Raw genomic sequence first — 24,728 nt, forward strand, 5'->3', positions numbered from 1 at the left:
CAACCTGAATAGTTTTTCATAATTTAAGTGTTCTCCAACACTTTTTGTTATACAATTTTGAAAATTTAAATTGAAATTGTGAAAATTGTAAAATTTTACAGATAAGCTAATTGTGAAATTGTGCATTGCATGGCTTTATATAATATGCTTTGAGAATGCTTTAATTTTTAAATTTTCAATTATTTAGGAATTTTAAATTGGTAGCTATATCTTGAAATATTAGCTGTTACTGTAAAATTCTACTAGATGTCCATCTCTTCTAGAGTCTTCGGTGAAAAGTATTGAAAGATTACTGAAGACAGGAAAGAATGGTATTGTCAGGATAACATTTCTAAAAAGCAAATAAAGGCATTGCTTTTGAGACTTCTGAACATTTTTTTTTTTTCTTTAATAGCTTCAACTCTTGCGTGACAACCGATCGGAGAGAGGACACAAGAAGAACAGCTCTGTAAAAACAGCTAGCAGGTAAGTTAATGCTGCAGCTGTCATTAATACTATTTATGAATTTGTTGATTTCTTAACTCTCAAATTTTCATATAAGAAATTACACCATTCTTTTGGGATATTTTCAGAGGTCTTCTGTTTTTTTGTGATTTACTTTCAAGAATTCCTTTTATATAGCACAATCTTTGCCTAAAATATGGGTACTAGACTTTATTGGTGACCATATCCAACTACACTTACTAAACTTAATCTTCAGTAAACATTGGAATTAAATGGATGCCAAAGTAAGGTTTGTGCTTCTGGCATGTAACTTAAGTGCTGAAAATGTGTAAAATTACCAGTATGCATACATGCTTTTGAAATCAAGAAGATAAATACTGTAACACTTAAATTGTTCTTATATTTTGAAAATAAAAATTTCATTGTGAAGACCTATTAAAAACAAATCTTGTTCTATCAGGCTGTTTGCATGAAACTGAGAGTATAAAGTGAGCAGTAAGAAACAGGTTATATTTAAAGTCATTTTAGGATCTTTTTCATGCTGTAGCAATGTAAAAAGATGTCTGAGGAATTCAGAATCATAACTTCTGTGTTTGTTATTCTGACCAGTGAAGCTCTTGTGAAGTGGTTGCTGCCTACACAAGCAGTTAAAATATTTTTAAAATGGCATTAAATACCTGAAGTGATCTTCAGCCTCTCTTCATATCCAATCAGCAGTACGTTAGTAGACTGTTATCCCAATAAACAGCTGGCAGGGTTGTGTAGAAGCAATACGTGGCAAATCCAAGACTGAAGACTGACATTTTCCATAAAATATCTGTAATATTAAAGTAAGACTTACATAAACCATTATTATGATGTACATAAGGCCATGGTATATTATCATACTGTAATAACTTTAAAAGCAGCAAGGTCACCTGCTAACATCTGGTACCATCATCTCTGTTTTCAAAGGCTTTTTTTCTCCAGATGGAGTCAGGTTATTTCAAAATAGTTATTTGTGCTTTTTCAGAAAACCACCGTTTTCTCTACCTACCACAGCAACTTTACTGTCAGTTCTTTAAAGTGACTTGAAGAGAAGTTCTCAAACTTCTATGATAATGGTATTTTTAACAGGCCATCTGCTGTCTTAGAATATCAAGTCATATATGTCCTATTTATAAGATGTATATTGAACAAATTTTAACATTCTTGCTACAGTTTAGCTACTGAAAATAAGAATTCGATTTGCATGATGTGCAAATATTTTTTTTCTCTCAGGCCAGTGACATGTCTGGTGACTGCTTTCTTCCTACAGTTCAAGTGTTGTATAACCTAATATTTTGCTTTTTATCAACAGCTGTTACAACCAAAATAGAGATTGAGTTTCAGATATATATGAACAATACATGACAAATACATAGTTCATCTCTTCATATGTTCATAGTACCTATCCTCATTTGATTCAAGACAATTCCTCTGGTATTTTGTCCCTTACAAATAAAATTCGTGGTGCCTAGTGACATATGTCAGATTTATCTGTGGTTAATATTGAAGGCTGATTTTGTTATGACTTGATTTTAATTTATCGCTTCTACCAAAAGGGTTAATCTTAGTTTCACCAGGCAATACAGAGAAGGAAAATGTTTCTGCTTAACAAGGTGCACCTATAGAAATTATTGTTTCAGTAGCAAGTATTTTTCACAGAGTTAATAAAATGGTGAATATCACCTTAGCTGCAAATGTGCATTTTCATTACTGTGTATGAAGTCTTAAAATGGAAATCTGTCATTTAGATTTTTGCATGTGCCCAAATACTTTAAAAACCACTAAGCTGCAATGATACCAATCAAATGTCACAAGGTTAAGTTACAGAATTAAGTGACATTGTAGTAAATCGTTCATTATTTCAGTGAGCTACATGCATATGCAGTTAAATCTTCTGTTGAATGCAAGTGTTTACTCACACTTGAAAGTCTGAAGCTTTCTGAAATTGATTCTAAATTAGTTCTTCATGTGTTAAACTATTACAGTTGACATGTCAAGGTAATTCAGATGAGTAACATCCTTAAAAAGAGGCATACAAAAAGTAATCGCTGTGACCTTATATTGTCTTACTGTTTGTTGCTAAATGCGCTGATAGAACAGCAGCAGTGGGTAAGTATTGGAAATTCTATAAAATTATTGTACTTATCCAGAATACAGTTTAATCTGCTTTTATTGCAAGACTGAATTTCTCCTGGTCTTTCTTTGTATAGTTTTCACACAACTGTATTTCTTGTTGTGGGACTGTATCTTTTTTGTTCGCTGTTCTGGAAGACCTTTTTTCTGGTTTTTGTATGTATATGAGATATGTATATACACTCATGTTTTTCTATGCTTGCCTTGACTTTTCTTACCCCTTTTGGATGACTGAACACAGTCCTTGTCTCAGCATGTAGATGATATGTAAATACCCATATTACATTAGATCAGTGACTTGTGGAATAATTCGCTCTGTAAATACATCAGAAGGGTGTGGAGCTCTAAGCACGGCAGTGATCTGCGGCTGTCTCTTCGTGGTGGAATAATACTGATACGTTCTGGGTGAGCTTTACTGTCCTGGGTTGCTTGTATTAGGTTTCTTCTGTCAAAATTAATAATGATGAGCCAATCCTATATGAACTAGCACCAACTTTTACTACTGGCAAGATAATTAGATTGTTGAGAACTGATGATATGGCTACTGATGAACCACGTATTAGGGAGGGGGACAGTCCTGCACCACAAAACTTAGAATGTGGATAGATTGTATTATGCTGATACAGTTCAACACATGTGGTCTTCTCTATTTGACATCTTCAAATATATATATATATATATATATTTATGCCACCTTTACAGATAAGCTTTAATCTACAAATATGTAGCTTTCCCATTAATTACTTACATTAAACCAGTATTACTTAGTATTGTTTATGTAGAAGCTGCATTTATTTCTCCTGTATAGCCTTGAAAAAGTTCTCTGTTTACATTATCTCTTTGTGTTAGGACAGGAACAGTCCTCCCCAACCCAGCTACACTGCTTGAAGGTGTTAATTCTTCCAGCTGCTTGTTTCCATCCACTACTCTTTTGCCAGTAAAGAAGTTTTTTGTCTGCTTTTTTTAATATGCTTTGGGCAAAACCAGCCTGGTTAGCTCAACTCGCCTATTTAAATTAAATTGGCTGGTTTTGTACAAACCATATTAGGGGAGCGCTCACATGATTTCTTCCTCCGGCAGAGCTGTGGAGATGATAATCTCCAGCAGATGTGTGATAACAAATAGCTTGGGATAGTAATGTCTTCATCTGGCGCAGTTGTTAGCAGACCAAATGTCTGTCTGTAGCCCGAGGCTGTGGGCAAACAATTGAACGTGATTGAGTTATGGCGAGTTAACAAGTTGCTGCTTGGCAGCTGAACTGCCATAGCTGATCATGTGCCCCTTGCTTGCCTGCTCCCCTCATGAGGTAAAGCACATTTTCTTAAGTCACCTTTGTAAAATTTGTTTAAAAATGAGTTCTGCCTAAAGAAGATTCCCCAGGACTAAGAGATTCATTTGGTCAGCTACGGAGACAGCATTGAACAGTATTTTGCTGAACTACTATAACATGATTTTGAACATGTGATTATATTGTTAAATATATGGGGGACCTCCATCACACAACTGTCTGCCTGTATTTATCCTCACAATACCTGTATGAAGTTAGGAAGCACTTTTATCCTCATTTGACAGAATGACCAGAATACTTAAACACCTTAATATTTTGCCTTTGGTCATACAAGCGATGCGATAACTAGTTAATTTATGCTGTAATCTAGAAACAACAGAATTGTGGATTGGGAAAACAGCAGACTACTGAATAAGTTAAACTTTTATAATTATTTCCTTTACTATACATAATGGTCTTGTTATATTTCTTTTACAGTGTGCTTCCGTTAAGTCTCGTTAATTATTTTTTCTACATATTTATTTTTTCTTACTGTACTGTAAGTAGAGTTTGACACATGCATGAATTGAGAAACTGAAAAGCAAACAGTGCCAGAAGTTCTGCCACTTGCCAGGTTTTTTTGGTCATACCTTGGTAATTCTGTGTTGGCTGAAACATTCCCCCAGGGATCTTTAAAAGGAAAAAAAAAAAAAAAACTTGTTTTGTAGTCTTATGCAGCTCAGTCCTGGCTGAGCCAAGTTCACAAAAGTGATTGCAAGGTGGAGTAGAATTATACAAGTTAAGTTTAAACTAGCTAACCGATGCTGAGTTAACAATATAGTCAATGTAGCAGCAGCGTAGCATGAAGCAGTTTGCCACTTGTTGTGGCTGCAGAGTAAACTATAGCTTGAGGTAGAGGTGATACCTTGATATTTCTTTAAAAATCAGCAGGAGCCACCAACTCAGCCATTACTATAATGTGAAAGGAGGACTGTGTGCCAGTCATCCAGTGATCACCTGTTGCTGCTCTATTTTGAGCTGGCAAGAAGTCTTTCAAGTCTTGTCCTGCTGACAGTGGTGAATGGCACAGACAGAAATACAGGCCTTTGCACTCCTGAAGGAGACCTTCAGGAAAGCACACCCTGGAAGTGTAGTACAAGAATTGTTATGTAAAGGTATATGTCAGCTGCTACTAAACGGTGATGTGCAAATAAAAACCTAGAACATTAGTCATAACATGTTTTCGGCAACAGTCTCTCTGTCAACTCTCCCTCCTTGCCCTAGTATTCTCAGTCCGGTTTAAATACGTGCCTTTTGTTGGTACAAGGGGATGTCCCTCAAGTATTTTTACTTTTCGACTAACAGTATTCTCTATGAATTAGTATTTAAAGAAAGCTCCTAAGAGAAAAATGACACCAAACCTGATGAAAGCTTTTCAAAAGTATGTTATTGCTTTGGTTACAAATACAACTTTCTGCCTTTCCCAGTTTGGAAGGGAAACTCCCACTTGTACATTTGTAGAGCACTTACTCATTTTCATCTGGTGATACAGGTCATGGTACTTTTTTACACAGATGTGACAAATAGCATTACAGCTGCTCTTTATTTGATCTTCTAAAGAGACAAAGATGTGCAAGGATTCTGCCTGCTCCCTCTTTCCCACCATGTCATCTGTTGTTTGGGAAAGAGTCCTAATTTGCAGCAGATACAAAACTATTTGTCGAGTTGCAGGTTTGCCAAAAATAAATGAAACCATTAATTACTACATTTTTTGAGCAGCTGTTAATGGATTGGGATAAGAAAACTGTACATTAGACTACTGGTTAATTACAAGAACTGTAATTGTTTAATGTGGCTTTTGCGGAATGAAATTACAATACCAGAGGAGGTAAATTCAGCCAGTTTTTGAAAATTATACATGAAAACGTGCACATACTTACATGCAGTAAACCTAGGGAATGCATAATGGTTTTACTAGGTGATTCACTTCTGCCATCACATGAACACATATTCCCAACAAAAATACTTTAAAAGAAAGTAATATTTAAACACAGCTTTTAATTTAAGTGTAAAATTATTAAAGGTAGTAAGTTAATATCTTGTAACACCAGAGCTAATAATGCAGGAGATTCAGATATAACATTAAAATCCAAATGTGTTTACATCATTAGAAATTAACAACTAAGCAGTTTTATCTCCTCTTTGGAGTGCCATGAAGCAGTAACTGTACTGTTATGATTGGTGCTTAATAATATTTGCAGTTCCAGATTAAATTATGTGAATGTTTGAGGACACTTTGCTTTCCTCCCTTGCCGTCACCCTCAGGGACAATATTATTCCATCAGTTTGGTATTTTTCTTCTCTGTGAAGAATAAAAGATGGTGCCATTTTGGAAGAGGGCAATTCCTGACTGAGTTTTCTATACTGTGGCCTTATTTTTAAGGTGCCAAAAAGATTTTCATTTTGGGGGAGGGGGATGGCATGATGACAGTTTGATTGCTATTTAAAAATGTAGCCAGTATGCGATGCTTTAATTTTATGGAAATCTTCAAGTCTCAGTATTGGTTTATGGATAGATTTAAAGTACCTATTGATTAAATGAACATTAGTCACTAAGTGTCTTAAAAGGATCATATTTTAACTCAACTTTCATGAGGACATTTGCAAAAGTAGCAGAAATTTTGAAGAGACCACGCTGTTTTGAAAATACATTTTTCCATGTGATCTGAGTAGTTTCATTGCATCTTTAATGCAAAACTAATTAAGTACAAAACCACAAGTAGAATTTTGTTGTTATTGCACTAAAATCTAATATACTTTATAATATTGTACATGAATGAACTGCTAAATGATACTGAAAAATTGTCATTTAAAATTTAATTCCAGGTACACATGAGTATGTTAACTAACAGAAAGTCAATTAGTCCTGATTTTTAAAAAATATATATAATAAAACCTCAGATAACCCCTAGAAATTGTGTACTTCTGGATCGTCCTGTTGTACCACCTGGATTGAATTTTCCCCTGAATGAATTGATAGCAAATTCCTCACTTTCAAGTACCTGAAATTTAGCACATGGTATGCTTGTTTCTCACACTCAGCTGTATTAGTCTCGCTCTCTCTCTCTTGCTCGGTCTCTCTCTCTTTCCCCCTCCCTGCCCCCCATTTGAGTTTGTTCTCCAAAGCTCAAGCTTTGCTTGTCTCAGCTTACCTGTTAAAATGCTAACGGCATAAGGATAAAGTTAATTTGGGCTTCAGAGGTGTGAAGACCATTCCTGCTGTTTTAAGGTCTGAGCAGGAGCTATGCACAGTAACTTGCACTGTAGTTCCACAAACTGTTTAACCTGTTGTTAACCAACATTGCAATCAAAAGATGTCATATTGCATTTTGTTTTTCTGTTCTTATTGTAAATGAAACTGTTTGTGCAATTTTTACATTGAGGTCCTACTAAGCTTGGAGGGATCCCTGAACCTCATATACACAGAACAGCATCCACTGACACACATTCACTAAAACTGAGGCATAGGCACGCTGACTTCTATCTAGACTGTGGTTTTGTGTAAGGAGGGGAAGAATTTAGAAGAAAATTTGAGTAGTTTGTTTCAAATTATGTAGAATTTTCATGTTTACTTTCTTTGTTGATATTTCGAAGTTGTGGTCATTTATTATAATAATATATTTCAGCCTATCTGGAAACTAATGTTCAGTAACTCTCCTAGCCAAATGGAAGAAGAGGATGCTGTTCAGCCTCCTCATTTCTGGATTTGGAAATTTGTTTTGCCAAGGCTTCTGTTACTTTATATTTTTAGAAGTTTTAATATCACTAATTAATAGTATAGAGCAGGAAGACATAAGGGAAGTTTTTGCTATTAAAGAATTTTGAAACTCGAAAGGACAAAAGAAAAAGTCAATGTTTCTTTAACTTTCTCTTACGTGCTCTCCTTCGTTATTAGAAAGTCAAATTTTCCATTCACATTCACTCCTACACCTGCAGACCCCTTGTACTCAATGGAGTTGCATGACAGTTACTGAGGGGAATGGGCGCAGAGTGTGAGGAAGCATAATCTGCTTAATGTTCAGTTAGCTTTAGTGATTCCCCCCCTCCCCATCCCACCTTGCACACAATTATATCTTTCTTTATCAGATTGACTGCATTATAACTGTACTGTCTTGGCCAGACAATTAGATTGTTTGAAGAGGTGTTTCTCAAGCATAATATTTAAAAATAGGGAAGCAGGAGGGACTAAGGAGGAGAACGATGCTGGGGTCCAGCTGCAGAGCTGTTATTTTCTTGGAACTGATTGGAAGGCAGTAGGTTAAGGACTAACTGTAGTGTTTGTAATATGACAAAAAGCTTCTGGATCACTGGTCCAGATCTAGGTCTGAATGACTGATTAAAAATCATCATGTTGTGCTGGCTGTTCACCTACCTACATTAACTGAATTATTGGTCTCTTATAGTGGACCAAATTCATTCCAGTTGGCCATGCTTGCTCACCTTCCCAGCATGGAGGTAAAGAAAGAAATTGATATACAGGTTGAGTGCTTCCAACCTGATAAGACATTTTCCTTGTTCCATTTCTAAGCTACTATGTTAGGTATTTGTGGATTTTTGTAGTGTTGCTTCTTCCTCTGTACCTGTTCTAAAAGTAAAGGATTTTGAATATGGTGCTAATGTATGAAGTAATTTAACCTAACTCTATATGAGTTTAATCCAGAACTATATATGTAGGATGTATTTTTAAAGTCTTTTCAACAAAATAGATTTGTCCTGCACTGACTTTATTTAGTGAATATCATACTTAGTAAACAAATATATGTCCAGAAATAACTGGAAGAAATAGCGCAGCTGAGTAAGCTATCGAGTCCTTCTGTGGAAGTATCTGTTCAAGCCCATAGTTATTGCTCAAGTCATAAAGATATTTTCCAAATCACTTCAGAGCTGGATCAGGGCCCATATGTTTTGGATATCGACAATGTTGTTGCAAGATGAAGAAGAAACAAAAGAACATTTGCTTTAGAATTTTTGAAACAATATTGTTCTGCAACAAGATGGTATTCCATTATTGCAACCTATTTTCTAACTACATTTCACCATTACACACATGAGCATTATTCATTTTTATCAGGTGTTGCTTGACAAAAAAATAATGGAACTTACTGTCAAAAATATTTAGAAATATTCTGAATGAATGAATATAAAATTTATATTCTGAATGAGTATAAATATTAATTTCCTTTCTTGAAAATGTGAAATCATGGCATTTGTTGAAGAAAACTGTAGGTTTTAGCTATTTAATTTTTAACAGAAGTGGATTTTTTTTGTTTTATTCTCTCAGTGTTCCTTGGTGGCTTGTTTGTACACCAAGATATTAGTTTGGATTCGCCTTTGTGTAATTCATATACTTTTGATCAATTCCAACTCATGCCCATTTATATTACACTAAATTAACATAATTCAACAGATGTTGATATTTAAATGTTTTCTGGCATTCACATCTTGGACAGCTGTCTTAGAGCTTGGGGAAAAGGCAAACATTTAGAGTTAAATGCTGAACATATGCTTAAATTACTAATTAGAAACAAGAAAAAACAATGCATTATCCTTTCTGAGGGCAGTAGGCCTCTACTACAGAATTTTTTTTAGAGACTCAATTCACAAAGTACATAAATGACTTGAGATTGGGTGTTAAAACATATGTAGTGATATAAGTTTTTATTTTCCATTGTGTTTGCTAAAATTATGTCAGTGTGGAGTGGAGTGTGTACATTTGTAGAGTTCAGGTAAATTTTGGACTACTACTGTGTCTGAATGACACTTAAAAGTGCAGAAAAAAATAACAGAAAGGAACCTATTGGGATATAGTATTAGGTGGTGAGATAATCTGATGGGGCCAGGGGAAGATTGTATTCTTCTTATAATAGGATTGCACTAGGCCTTTCAATAATACAGGTATGTCACCCTTATGTTTAAAGTTATGTTGTGAACAGATTGGCATAGTATGAAAGGAGTTTGATAGAATTGCGTGGGTTTGTCACATCTGTTTAAGATTTAATAAAAGGAAAATAAAGTGCATAGCGTGTGTGGTTAATGTAATAGGTTTTTGCACTTGTGGAGGCAGATGAAGCAATCTGTTGTATAGATGATGTCATTCTTTAGACAAGTCTGAAGAAAAGCTTTGCTGTTTGTAAAGGATGTGGAGGAACCAAGTGTGAAACTGATTTCACCTGAATGGTATCTGAGAAAAGTGATACCAAGAAGAAATACATATTCATTTTCATAGGCATTAAAAACTAATATATATGCTGCATATGCATTGTGTTTCATTATTATATTGCCAGTTCTTCAGCACTGAATGAAAAGTTTCTGCAAAGACTTTTAATGTATTTCGTAGACAAGACTAATTTGCAGCAGTACTGGTCTACTACTCCTAGTCAAGGGAGAAACCCTTTCAACACTGTCAATGCTCTGGTGTTGGGAGAGGTGGGGGTCCTTCTTTCTACAACCTCCAGAAAGTTAGCATGAGGGAATGTGTATGAATTTGTGATTTATTTCACATATTAAAAACAAAATCCAGCAAACTATAAAACAAGATTTTTAAGGTTCTGATTTCCAGGAATCTGTCTCGTGATACTGCCTATCATCAATGCTGCTTTTGCAGGTTCTATAAAAGCTGTGAAATTCTTCTAATTCACTGAGAGGGTTTGATGGAAGTAGAGGTAGACCTTATGTACAGCCTGAGCATACAATCTCAGTGTCCCATTATCGAAAGTGCTTTTTTCTGGGAAAAAGGCTCAGGTGAGGAACTGGCCACCAGGAATGCAGCTGTCACAGTAGCTTTGGTGTAGACTGTGGTGAACGTTGAGGCATTTAGTACGCTGACTGCCTAGATTGCCACCAGGCACACATGCATGTGACATGTTTCTGTGACAAATAACAAAATAGATTTCAGACATTGATTTGACCTAAAGTCAGGTACATTTCTACTGAGTGAGATTTATCTCAAATGTTCTTAAGAAAACATTACTGGATTGTGTTTCAAGATTGCCCTGTACCATAATACTAAGATGTGGAGTCCAAATCTTCATTTTAAAGCAACTGTTTTGTACACTCTTATCTGTCTTCATCTACTCTCCAGAAACACCGACCTCAAAGTAGTGTCCTGTGCATCTACTGGAAGTGCACATGTACTATGCGTATTTTAGAGAGCGAAAGAATATAGCTACCTTCTTCAGAATGGACGAGGAGCCATCCTCTCTAATTGTCCACGGGACACATACATTACTGCATATGTTACTCTTTTCTGGGCATTCAGATGGAGACCAGAGGCTGCGTCCATGTTTTGGCCAAGCTGTGTGCTACAAAGGAAAGAGGAAATCTTTCCTTATAAAATTCCTTAGCATTGGTTTTCATATATTTTTCCTCAAAAACAAATGTGCCTTGCATATTTCAGTGTAATATTATGAAATCATCATGCATCTTTTCTGTGGTTTTATTGAGATACATACCAGAGGCAAGTATTAGAAGTATTGCTTATACCCAGATAATACAGAATGGTCTTCCCGAATTTACAGCACCAATTGCCTAGTACGTGTATTTGACATGACACCTTTTGATTAAGTCAATCCATACTTCTGGAGACTCAGTCAAATGGAAGTGTAGACTTCTGTGTTCATCTTACCCAATTAGCTAATAGTGTCACTGGACATTTAGAAATACATACATAACAGGTTTTTAATGATGTTTACCTCTAAACTGATCATAAACTGTTCCATGACTCGGATGCTCTTGAAGCCATTGTCTGCTATTTGTGGAGTTTTAGAAAGGCACAGTAAGAGCTGAAGTTGATCCAAGCTCTCTTATTTAAGCAGCACTAATGGATGCACTTCCATTGCCCACCAGATACAGAAGTGTCTGCATTTTAAGCCACATAGGAAATGAGATAGTCTGTACTAAAGGTCCATTCTGTGTAAGGATATGAGAACCATTTTGTGTAAAAGATACTTAAATAATGGGAGGTTTGCTCAGATTATTCTTTGATTTTATAAAATTGAACTGTTCCACACATCCCATTTTTTTAATCATTTTATTGGCTTGCTTCTCTGTTATGCAATTGAGTTCTGTTTTTTCATTTTTAACTGCTGCTGTGAACATTGCTTCACACGCTTCTTACTCAATTTCAGTCTATGAGAAATTGTCCAGTCACTTCAAACTTAGTGAGTCGTGGTCCTCACTGCATTCTCTCTTCAAACATATCCATATTCATATCTATTTTGTATCTATATTTTAAGACTGAGGACTGACAGTGTCAATTAGATTTCCCCTTCAAAATAATTCTCTCAAGTCCCTTCTAAATGCAAGCCAGTCAACTCTTGCCTTATTGTAATCTCCTGTGAAAGAAGTTCACTTACAAAATTTCATCAAGCCTCTACATTAGCTGAAGCATTCGGTCATGATAAACCTGCAGAGTTCTACAGCCATCTGCAGGAATGCATTGATACTGTGGCAGAACGGTGCATCACTATTTACTGTGGCTTTGTTCCTCAGGTGAGAAAGATGTTAATTGGAATATAATGGGTAGGCAAGTATTGATCATTACCGATTCATCTAATTGTGATCTAGAAATCAGGCTTCTTGAAAACGTTATTGCATCGTAATAGTATGCAGCATAGGATTTTTCCAAGTTAGAGTACAGATATTTTTCTTAAATACTGTTAAACAAAAAATACACTCTTCCATATCTGCCTTTGTTAGTAATCAGGACTTTTATTCATTTTTGACACAAACAGAACATAAAACCATCACCTCCGTTACTTACAAGTAATCTTAGCAATGTCATTGTCCGGTAAATGGTTTGACAGTAAATTTACTAAGGGACAAAATGAAGTTTGCCTTCAGTGATGTTGTAACCATCGGCACCATTACAGCGCACCAACAAAAGCAACTGCGCTGATATCAAATAAAGCACTGCAGCTTGCACGGAAAGTGACAGCTGCTAACAGCAGCCAGAGTAAAGTGATCAACAGATGTGTTGTTACAATGAGACATAAAATAAACACACAAACATTTTGTATTTAATAAACTAGTACCCAGAGTTCCCCCACATGAGATGACAGTCTTGCTAGTTTAGGCCACTGTACTAATGCATATGAAGGTACCTGCTATATAACCCTGTTTTCATTGTGTCTTACTGAAGGGACTGTGGAACAATTACTGAATTTGAAGAGAGTTTTCTAATTTTGGGGAGAGGGCTTGTTTTGCATTTTGGTTGGGGGGGTTGGATTGGGTTTTTTTTGGGGGGTTTTTTGTTTTGGGTTTTTTTTTTTCTTTTTACACACATGGAATGATAATGATTAGAGAATCATGTAATAAACCAGAGAGGTGGAACTCATGTTCAGGTGTATCTGCTGTCCTACACCCAGTTTATATTGTATTATCCTTCTCAGTGACTTGGACCAGTGAACTTCTAGCTTCAGTAGCAGCAAAGGTGGTAACTACTAGTGAAAGAGTTATGAACCACTTTGGGTGCTCAGTTGCTCAGAGAGTGGATTGCAATTAAAGTAGTGCAGCTGTAGGTTCCCCCACAGAAGAGACGTTTATTTGGGGAATGTAACCAAATGTTCCATTGACTGCAAAGGTCAGGGTAGATAAAAATCTGACATAGCCTGTGTCTTGGAGAGGTGAATGTGTGTAACTGCAGAAAAGGTACTTATCAAAAATACTTGTGTATTGAGCTATGAAAATTACAGAAAAAGTAGTTGTGTTGTGTAGGCATGGATAGAAACGTTTGGGGAATTGAAAGAGACAGTTCTAGGCATACTACCATGGTAAGGGCAATTACCTTGAAGAAGGAAATGGTGGGGAGACTGCAGCTATTTAAGGAGGAGATAACAAAATTTCTGAGTGAACGTTTGTCACCAGAATGCATAGATGCTTGTGAATTGCTTTACATGTCACTGCTTCTATAAAAGTATTTTCTGTATCAAAAGTACTTTTTATTGTGTTTATTTATTATTTCAATAGCTTGTTTGTGGTTCTGCCTTTCCCAGTCCCTCTTCATTTTTGAGGCTTTTATTTACCACATAGAATGGAGAATCTAAGCGCAGTGAGTGAGATGAAAAATGAATAAAAATTGACAGTGGCTTTTCCAGTGTTTTTGTTTAATACATTGAGGCATGACACAACAACAACAACAACAACAAAATCTTGGCATGCTAGTGTAAGTTCACACCAGCCTGGCTTTTGCAGCCCTCTTATTTCCCTCTGCCACAACTTTGCCGCTGCTATGACACTTGCAGGCCTGCTCGGCCGTGGTGCAGCTGATGCCCTGTCCATGCTCATATTTTTCTTATTGACAGTGAGTGTTCTTGCCAAACGCCAGGGACCATAGTCACATCTGTTTGTCTCCCAAGCTTGTCTGAGGCTGCTTGGGAACACTTTTTATCCAGAGGGCAGCTTTAACTAGGCCTAATACTCTGAAAAGCCTCTATTTGTAAATGCATACAATGAGGCGACAAGTTCCTGTTGTCTTTCCTTAAAAATTATTCCATTTGACACTGCTTGCTCCAGTCCCTGTCACCAGCACGTCAAAAGCCAAGTTTTCAGGCAAGGTGGTCTTAACAAGTTTTATTTTTTCCCTAATAAAATGCCTAGCTTCCCTCCAGAGCACTATTTATAAATGATAGCTGGAAGCAAGCTAGGGGTAAGTAGAGAGAAGTCAGGCAAATAGCTTTCTTCCCTTCTGTAATCTGCACTTTTCTGATCTAATTCTAAGAAACATAATGCTGAACTTAGCCTGATTGAGGGTCAGAGTTCTCCCCATTTTATAATACCCCCATTACAAGCATTTCAAAATGTACTGTGCAGCTTCAGAATAATACTTCATTTTGTCTAACCTGCCAGAGCAGTGATAGTTCTTGGCTGTTCCTCTTAAAAAAAAAAAAAAAAAAAAAGCTTTTTGTTTTGCTGTGATCTACATTGACAGTGCGTATCAAATGTTAAGACCTGGCAAAAGTAAATGCCGCTTTAGAATCGCGAGTTAGTTTAACGTTTGATGTTAGTGGCCATAAAACTGGGTTTGACAAAGCTTAATTGGTGCTCTAGCATATTGCTATTTATTTGCGGTGTACAGAATTTTCAACAACAACAAAGAAATACCCACTCTCACCTTGGCTGGTGATCGGGTTGTTGTGCTCGGCAAAGGCGAATGATTCATTTATGCTGAAGGAACAAGGCTGCCTTTTAGACGTTCATTGATTTTAAATTAAAAAGTAACTGCTATGTTCTACATGAAGGGTGACAACAATAACAAAGTAGTCCTTACTTAGTGTTATTTGTTGCAACTCCATTCGGTGTGCCTGGAGGAAAAGTGGGGAGACCCCAGTACCATAATCTTACAGATCAATAATCTAGATATCTCAATGTAGTGTAACAGATAATCAATTCTGGGTAAAATAACTCAAACGCTGCTAGCTGTTACTGCTGTGGCTCAGGTCTTCAGGTTCAATTGCCTGACTTTATTAATTTTTATCTTTCATCCTACTTATATTCCTGGTGACTTTCTCGCTTTTTCATTCAGAAGAGAAAACTGAGAGCTACATGCTGTTTAACATATAATTTACCACACCACTTATTCTGCGTGTTTAATATAAATGTTATATACATCTCTTCTATATTTTTTCTCTAATAATTGTTTCCTCATGTTGTATTTAAATATTAGTTTTCTTTATTGTGCAATCAGTTATGGAAGGGTTACACTTCTTGATGTCTTTCTAAATTTAGAACTGAAATTTATCACCCTGTTAATATACTAGTTCAACTGTGTTCGGTTTCTGGATGTTAAAATAGGATGCAATTTCAACTTAGAAGAATTACAAGGAAAACGTCTGTTTTAAAGCAAAGAGAATTAAATTAGTGTTGAAATAGGGGTGCACTAGGTGAAGCTAGAGTTCACTTCCGTGTGAAACTTGAATTTCTTAGAATATTTTACTATTTAAGTTAAAGCACTGTAGTACTTGTTAATTTACTGTATCTTTTAAAAAAAGAAGTGTGTAGAGGATTGTACGTTGTCATCTTTTTCATCAAGGCGTTGTTGTCACTCTTTTACATTATTGAGCAGATCTGAGGTCTCTCAACATTATATGACCATTTGTTATTCATTTAGAAGCAGCACAGCTTTACAAAGTTTATAAATGCAGTAAAGGATAAGTCATATATCCACACTGAAACCAGATCCTGTGAGTGACAGAGTGTTACTATGCTACAGTAGACTATCAGATGCAATTCTCAGCTTGTAATTTTGGCAAAATTCACTACACTACTGTGGTAAGAATCACAGTTCTCAGTAACATTTATGGAGACGTATTAAAATTCTGGAGTTGAGAAATTACTGCTTTTTCCTCCCCTTCTGTTGTAGTTCATTCCAAAAAAATCCTGGCTACATATATTCCATTCTACAGGCACTGTACATTACTTTAGGAAAACTAATCGCTATAATTGTCCTTTAAGATTATATTCCAAAATTCAATATTTGGAAATTCCAAATTCACCCTTTTCTGTGGTATCTGGCTTCTAATAGCTGGCTTTAATGCAATAAGATTTGCTTGTTTGCCATCCTCTGCGGCTCCACCAATTTTCCAGTCTCCACGTGTAAGCTCATAATTGTTTAATGAGTATACCAGATACTGTGCTTCTGTGTTATCATTCTCCCAACTTGCCAGTGAATTAGAAGAGGACAAATTGGTGTGCTACAAGTTTATTTCATGTACCTTTGAAGAGTTTACTGTTTCATGTTTTCTCATTCATTCTTCATCTTACCTTAAAAAAAAAATTGATAGTACTTTTCATGTAATAAATGTTGTTCTGACAGTCAGGCGTTACTAGCCAATTGATAACCTACCAACAGTATTGTGATCTCTTTAGATAATTAATCTTAGCTATTTTCCTGTCAGGAGCAACAGTGGTTTTGTTTTATGTTGAGCTAGAAAGATTGCCAGTTTTGAAAATTAAAAAGCATTCCCTTTATATTATTCATTCCAGTAACAATTTATGATGCTGTATTTAGATACTGAGCGCTTGTCAACAAACATAATTATGCTTCGATATAAACAAGATTGGTGGCTTGACTGTGCAGCTTCATCTTGGTTGAGAATGTTTTGATATAGGTTCAGATTATACAAGCTGTGCGTTTATGTGGTGGTTTTCTTCCTTTGTTAATAGTTTTCTTCTATAATTACTTGCAGGCAAACCAGTGTACATTTAGGATCATTGTGCATGGGAGACATCAAACGGAGAAGGAAAGCTGCTCCCCTGCCAGGACCCACAGGTAACCAATTTCCCTGGGACAGAACACAAAACACAAGATGTTAAATCTCTAAATATAAAGCAGTCGGTCAGTGACCTGGGGAAATGCTTGATAAATTTAGTAACTTTCTATATGACTTCAGTTATGTGCTATCCTTATTTATTAATAGAGATTAAGAAATAAACAGGCTCTCTTAATTCTCCCTCAAACATTTCCGATTTCTAGTCCTTTGTAGCATGGCACTTCTTTTAAGAGGATAAATTTTTTTTCATATACTGAGAATCATAGACAGTAAAGATTACTGCTTATGTCTGTTCAAGCATTAAAAGGTAGAAGACTTGAGGTATCTTTTTTTTGTGAGGAATGCATATGAATACTATAAATATCCTGAAAAATAAAGATACGATGTGAATTCTTGGGCAAACAATTGAAAATGTGACAATAAGGCTGTGAAACACAGCTTTAAAATTAGTGCTGTAGATTAAATAGGAAGCACTTGAAAGCACATTTCTGAAAGATTTTTACAGATGCGAGGTCACAACCATTGGATGCATTTTGCTGATGTCACAGCTGTGAAATGACTTTTTCAATACTTAGCAGTGATTTATAGGACTCTCATCAGTTTGTTGTATTAATTATATATGTGCATACTGGAAGGATTAGATTGTGTGTGTATGCCTGTGTGAGGCTTTTTATGTATTGCTAATACGGAAATCTGGATTGCATGTCCTAGTCATGTATCAATTACTATAGCAAAATATGCAACACACAAAGTTCTTCAAATATATTCTAAATAGGTGTCTGTAGAGAAGCCTAATATTTGTATTCCAGCTGAATTCCCCCTCCTGAAACTTCTTTGTTTCAAACCTCAGTGGCAGAAACAGACCAAGAATAATATTGAAAATGTTATTAAAGCACCTTAGTGGCAGCAGTATGGAAAAAGAGAATGTATAGGTCAGCTTCTAAGACTCTGAACATATGTGAAGTGAGAAAGAAAAATACTTAATGGCTGAAGAGAGAATAATATAATTATTTCTACAAGGTGATTTTCACTTCACAACTTTCAAGTACTAGAGGATGTCATTTTGTACTGAGAGGGTATGAAGTATCATGAAATTCATTTTATTATTCATTTTACCTTGGGCTTTCAGCGTTCAGTATTTTATTTTACAAGCCGGCTCCTCTGCATAACTTTGCAAAGCCAATATTTTGATACTAAAGCAAATATATTATGTGATCATTCAGTGTTACGTATCTATATATTCACAATTGTAGAGATTGTTTTGCCCCCAAAATTTGCCTTTACATGGAGAGCGACAGAGAATAATGGTGGATAAAGGTATCATATGAGGTACCTTTTAACTAATGTGTGGGTTTTTTTCTCTTCAAGTTCAAGGTAATCTTTTCAATTTTGTTCTCGGCAGGAGGATTGAGAATTTTTTCTGCGGTCTTATAAAAGGCTTTTTTCTGCGTTTCGTCATTGAAAATTTTTAAGCAAATAGAAACTTTGGTAAACTTTGAGTAAACTTGTACATATGTGTAGATAATGTATAACATTTTATAAATTATTACAGTTTTCTCAAAGGCTAACCTTCCCACAGCTAAATTATTGCTTATCCGTCACAGGCCTTTTTTGTTTGTCAGTATCTCATACCATTTTATGAAAAAACAGGGATTCCTTTTAAAATGGAAATACATTTGGAAATATGGATTAAAATGAAAGGTCACTATTTGATTATTCTCCTTTCAGTAGTTTTAGTTAGCTAAGACACAGGAATGGAAGGGCTAGATTTTCTGTAGAAGAATTTGTAAACTTTCTTCTTGAAAGAAAGAAAGGACGAAAGTTGTATATTTACATGAAGAAAAGTTGGAAATGAAAAGAAGCATTCTGCTAATAATCACCCATATTTAACATCATAGTAAAACCTGAAAGGCTGTCTGTAAATGAGTCATTAACTGCAAACGTTTTCTTGAGCTATACGTGCCGCAAATTAGCAAAGTTTTGCTAATACAAGCGAATCCATTGAAAACAGTATTTTCTAAATTCTCATCTGCATTTTTTAATAAATTACATTGGTAAATGAATTCTTGGAGCACTCTGCACAGTGTTGAAAATGGTCATTTATATGTTTAGGTTCAGTAATGGAGAGAATGACTGGGGACCCTAATGAAGTATCAAAATACGTTCTCTGGTTTTGAGTCTCACAAGGGTAGCACCTGCTACTTTCAGGCACTTTACGAAGCCATAGACTTCTGTAGCAAGCAGTGTTATTGGTTAAACATTTATTAATTGTGACAAGAACACCCAATTTATTTCAGTACTCCAGCTTATTTACTGCTCTTTCACCTTTGTATTTTGTATTGAAAAAGTAAAATGAATATTGATAGAGTTAGATATTGATTTCTAAATTTATAGCCTGTTCTCAGCCTGGAGTCAAAGTCACATACCAATAGGTTTGTGTATATTAGTAACAAAGGATGTAGATTTACTTGTACAGCAATGAGAAACTATTGAAGCAAGAAAGTTTGAGCAGCATGGAGCATTTTATAGTTTCAAAAATGTCATTTGTAAAGGTGAAGAAAAGCTGTGTTGAAAAGCAATGAAGAAAATGGGAGATAATATAGGTATGGATTGTTAGGAGCTGACAGTACTGAGACAGGAGTGTCCTATTCTGCGTTTTTTACAAAGATAAATTTTCTGGTTTGTGGATGCTTGATATAGCCCCATCTGCGTGTTACTGAACCTACATAGTTAATTAGTTTATCAACTAAAAAAAAAGATCTAGTAAAAATTGTTTGCTTCCTATGATTTCTTTTAAGAATTAGGTGTGGTACATTTTAAGTATCTACTTTTTTGCACAGCTTCTTCCATGAAACTAGTATTTAAATGATTCTAGTCAGATTTGGGACCAGGTCATTTTCAATGACTTTATGCCCTCCCTGACTACCTGAGTGGTAGAGCTATTTCATACGACACCCTGACATATTTCATTGCAGCCCTCAAGTTTGTATAAAAACCTCTTAGACAAAGTAATACGTTATCATGGAAATAGCCCTACCAAAACTGGGTCCAGTATGAATGAAAATAATAACAAAACAGCAACAAAGAAAAAAAGTACAAAGAATTTGTATGTAAGAGAAAGGACATTCTCTGCAAAGTATTGTTACTACTTCAAACACATGCACTGGGAATGTTTACAGTAATTTCAGTCTTAGATTACCTATTTTAAGCCTCATATCAAACCAGTAGATGCTACAGAATTTTAGACACCATGTCATACACTGAATATGCATTTACCCCAATTCCTTTCCTGTTGACTGTCTTCTTCTGTACAAGCTTTTTTCTCACTCAGCTCCTGTTAAATCCCCAAGACCTTTTAGATTCTTTCTTTTTTTTTTTTAATAAGAAACCTCTAAATCTTAAATGTTGGAAAACATCAAATTCTGCTTCACATCTGCAGGATGTTAATAACTTAATTTACAGAATGTAGAAAGTTTGATTCAGAACAAAAAAACTTAAGTTTTACTTGTGTGCCTTGTAAATAGCCATTTATTTCTATTTGAAAGCAATCTTTTTGCTCTGATGTTTACGTACTATGGTTTACAGTTTGGAGCAGTGGTGAAAACCTGCAAAAACTAATTTTAAAAAGAGTTTGTAGTTAAAATACAGAGAATGTGCATATAAAATATATAAATTATTGTGGATGTTATGGGCACTTTAATACTTATATTTTGCAAAAGCAAATTTCAGGTGTCATTTTCTTTATCTAGTTGGCACATTGCATGCTACACTGCAGGCTGGTACTGATTGAAATGACCAAGTTAAAAGTCTCATTTTAAAGAATGTGTTTTAATGAAAAATATGACAGATTCTTAATTACAGCAGAAATACTGAGCACTGCTATAATGCCATCATGACTCACTTTAACAAGGTAATCAAAAGGGTACATGTTTTCATTCCTTTTTAAAAATTGCCAGCGGAACAGCTAAGCAAACTATTTTGCTGATGCTTAATATGTCAGTGATTAAAAATCAGACCTGAATATCTGCAGTACCAAAATGATGATTTGAAAAAGATTGTGATTACACTGTGATAACAGAGGTGGCTGAGGCTAAGTTTGTGGTGAAGGTCAACTTAGTGAGATAGTTGCAGAGAAAGGGTAGACTTTTGTATACTTGGATGAACTGGCAATAAATTTCCAAAACTCTAGACAAACTCCTATATGCCTACTTTCTTTTTAGCTTCATTCACTGCTTTTCTGTCTGCTAAATGTACAAACTCCATAGCCAGAAATCCTTTTGCACAGGACAGTGCAACATTGGCATGTGTTGTGAGCACTTTCCCTTACTGTGTTGTGCCGTTTCTTATCCTTAGTCTACCAAAGTCCTTTCTGGCGTACACAGCATATCTGCTTGATTGTGCAGCCTACGGATACTCTTTTTTTCTTTGGTTGCTTCTGCAGCAGATTAAATTTTAGGGACTCCTTTCTGTTTTTTTTTTTTCCTCCTACCATATCATCTCTCTAAATCAGTTCAAAAATTAAAAGATCACAGAGTGCCATCCAGTATTGGAAACTGCTTCAGAGCAAAAGACTTTTGATGTTGAGCTTGAGGTCATTGGTTCAGGCAGGGCCCCTTACATATAAACACCAGAGTAACGAGGAGAGTTCAGTAACAAACTTCAGAAGAAAAGATCCACGATGCAACAAGAACCAAGCTTATACTGAGAATTCGCTGATGGATTTCTTGTGATCCAGAGAGAAGACAATATTCTTCAGGCTGTACATACAGCCAATATAAAGTTAAGAAGAAACCTTCAGGTTGATAGAAGAAGGCTGTACCTGTCTATTCTAAATGCTGTCATCTTCTGAAATGTAGAAGGTACAAAAATAATTTCCCAAATTACTCTAGGAGTCTTTCCTAAGGTAGCTGTTTCTTTCTGGTTGTGAAAAGCATTCAAATTGCCTCCATCGGGAGCTGGACTCGATGATCCTTATGGGTCCCTTCCAACTTGAGATAGTCTATGATTTTATGGATTTTTTGGACTTCACTTTCAAGAATCATAAACCAGTTTAACAGAGAGTATCACCAATGAGAGCATCCTTAAAATATAAGTAATTTCTGCTCAAAAAACGCTAAGCCAGGCTTTTTTTTCAAGTTCCAAAGGTATGTCTCATTAGACAGTTGTATGCTTGAGGAATAGCTTTCCATGAAACTGAAAGGTGTCGGTAGGGAGACTCATTCCTCCAGGTCAGTTATGTGCTCTGCAAGTTCTGCTCATTCTCAACCGGGTACCATAATAAAGTGGTTCCCCACGGAGAGGAGCCACCTCCATTTTAGATGCAGTTTGTTAGAACCATCACCTTTTTCAGATGGGCTGATGTACATCGTGCAGTTTTCCTAGAACTCAACCAATAAAAGCAGTACCTGAAATTTCTGACAGTCTGCTTTATGCTGGTAATACCAAAGGACTTTTGTTAACCAGAGAAGCTTTGGGTGTTAAAATGTGCAAGGAGGAAATACATGTAGTTTTCCCCCAGTCAACATAACTTCTTATCCCAGCTCTCCACAACAACCTCTCAGTTGACGGTGACTAGTTTTTCTTTCTCCCGAGGAAATAGGGAGTGCTGCTGCAAATAGGCCCTGCCATAGATTATGCAAAAATCACTTTTCTTAAAGGTTTGTTAGCATGTAATTTACTTTTCGAATAAGGAAGGAGCCCTGTGCATAAACCTGATAGCTTTATGAAGATGTTTGCCACTTCAGAGGAATAAAAATAACTGTCTAAGATATAAAAAAATATTTTCATAAGGTGAGAATATAAAATTCATTGATCAGGTTTCCAGTGCAGGCAAGTTTGGATTTCTGTTTTCTGTCTTTCTATAAAATCTTTGCGATGGGTGCAAAAGTTTCTGATAAAAGCTGTCGCAGATACCTGTTACGCTCTGGATTTCATAAAGAAAATTTTTGCTTTTGATTGCCACTACAATGAGAGGAAATCTTGATTTTTTTTTTTTTCTAAGTGAAGTTTACCTTTCAACCTATATATTGACACTGCCAATGCTAATGTAATAAGTAAGATTTACTGATGCCTTCATTACTGATAGAGGGATCGCAGTGAGCATTGTTTGCGTACTTAAATAGGAAAATGGTTATTTAGCCCATAGTAAACAATATGTAGATGTATTTGCCTAGTCTTAATGAATTAATCTTCATTTTTAAATTAAAATAATTTGACAGAAGGTCGTACTCCAACCACATAGGCACAGAATAGGAAATAGAAGTGGAACGTCACCTCCAGTATCCTGGCAATCCATCCCAACTTGGGTTAGGGTCAGACAGAGCTACTGTAATGTGCATAGTCCTAATACCACTTTAATCCTCAGTCTTTCTGCTGAAATTAACAATAACCGCACTGTCCGTTTTGAGAGTGTTACTGTGATTTAAATCCTTTCCCTGTGGGTTTCAGTGTAAGGTTACAAGTCTTTTTTGTAAAAGTCAGGGAATGCTTATCAGAAGGGAGCAATTTTGCTGCATTTCAATGGGTTTGAGCAGAACTTTGGAATGGCCTCCAGTGAGAACGCTTCTTCCAAAATGCAATCCAGGGACAGTCTTTCTGTCAGCATAGACAAGGCATAAAACTGAAACCCTTTGGACCCAAGTGAAAAGACAGTCTTGGGTATTCAAAGAGATTCCCCTTACAGAGGGATAAATGGGAATCTAATAATTCCAACTCTTCCCAACCAATCTGAGTAGTAGTAAAGACTGAACGGGTGAGAAGTTACAGTTTACACACAGTGTAGTCTCATAAAGCATGGAAGGAGAAGGGCACCTGCAAATCCAGTTCCAAGTGATCTATGATACTGGATGACCAGTTGAACCCGAAGTTCAGTGTCTCAGTTTTCATCAGTGTGTGGATTTATGTTTATATATTCAGGAGGGTTGAAAATGGATTTAACTCTAGGGTCTATGCTGCAAGAAAGAATGCATTTACCCATGCTGCAATTATGTGACAATTCCTCGAATACCCCTTGCAGTGGGGCAGCAGGAATGAAACTATGGCAGTGCAGGCATTAACAAAACTCTGCTGTGGATGCTCGGTAAATATGGAGGTTTCCAACACCTACTGAAGTTATGGCTCAATCCTCTCTGCTATTTTTATCTCTCTGCTAGCTAGAATAAAATAATACTGCTAGCAGACTCACCTGAACTATAATCATTCTAAGGTTATTCTTTAGACACAGGCTTAGATAGCTCCATGTGATGGATATATAAAAGTCTGGTATAAAAATGCAATCTCAAATATTTACCTAAATAATATGGCATTTTCATAACTGTTTTTTTAAGATATACAGCCATAGTACACAGAATTTTGAAAACCACTGCAGGTACTGATTTAAAAATCACAGTATGGCTGTTGGCTATGCTCATGATGCTGACTGTGCAATTATCCAAAACAGTTCTAAGAATATAAACATCTAGGCAGTCTGATTCCCATTTTGCTAGTTAGGGAGAGCTGGCATAAAAAGATATGCTACAGCAATGTATTAT

At 35.9% G+C, this 24,728-nt stretch overlaps 1 protein-coding gene across 2 annotated transcripts in view; it reads left to right on the forward strand.

Annotated features, from left to right (window-relative positions):
• The window catches only part of GPATCH2 (G-patch domain containing 2), a 124,147-nt gene that overhangs the window by 93,807 nt on the left and 5,612 nt on the right, over positions 1-24,728 (forward strand). For both annotated transcript variants that reach the window (XM_082307730.1, XM_082307729.1), the window contains 2 exons: positions 395-465; positions 17,116-17,198. In XM_082307730.1, the coding sequence (XP_082163856.1) occupies positions 395-465; positions 17,116-17,198 (154 nt within the window). The remainder of the gene's footprint in view (positions 1-394; positions 466-17,115; positions 17,199-24,728) is intronic.

The sequence above is a fragment of the Platalea leucorodia genome (assembly GCF_965183815.1).
Source record: "Platalea leucorodia genome assembly, chromosome: 3".
Classification (NCBI taxonomy): domain Eukaryota; kingdom Metazoa; phylum Chordata; class Aves; order Pelecaniformes; family Threskiornithidae; genus Platalea; species Platalea leucorodia.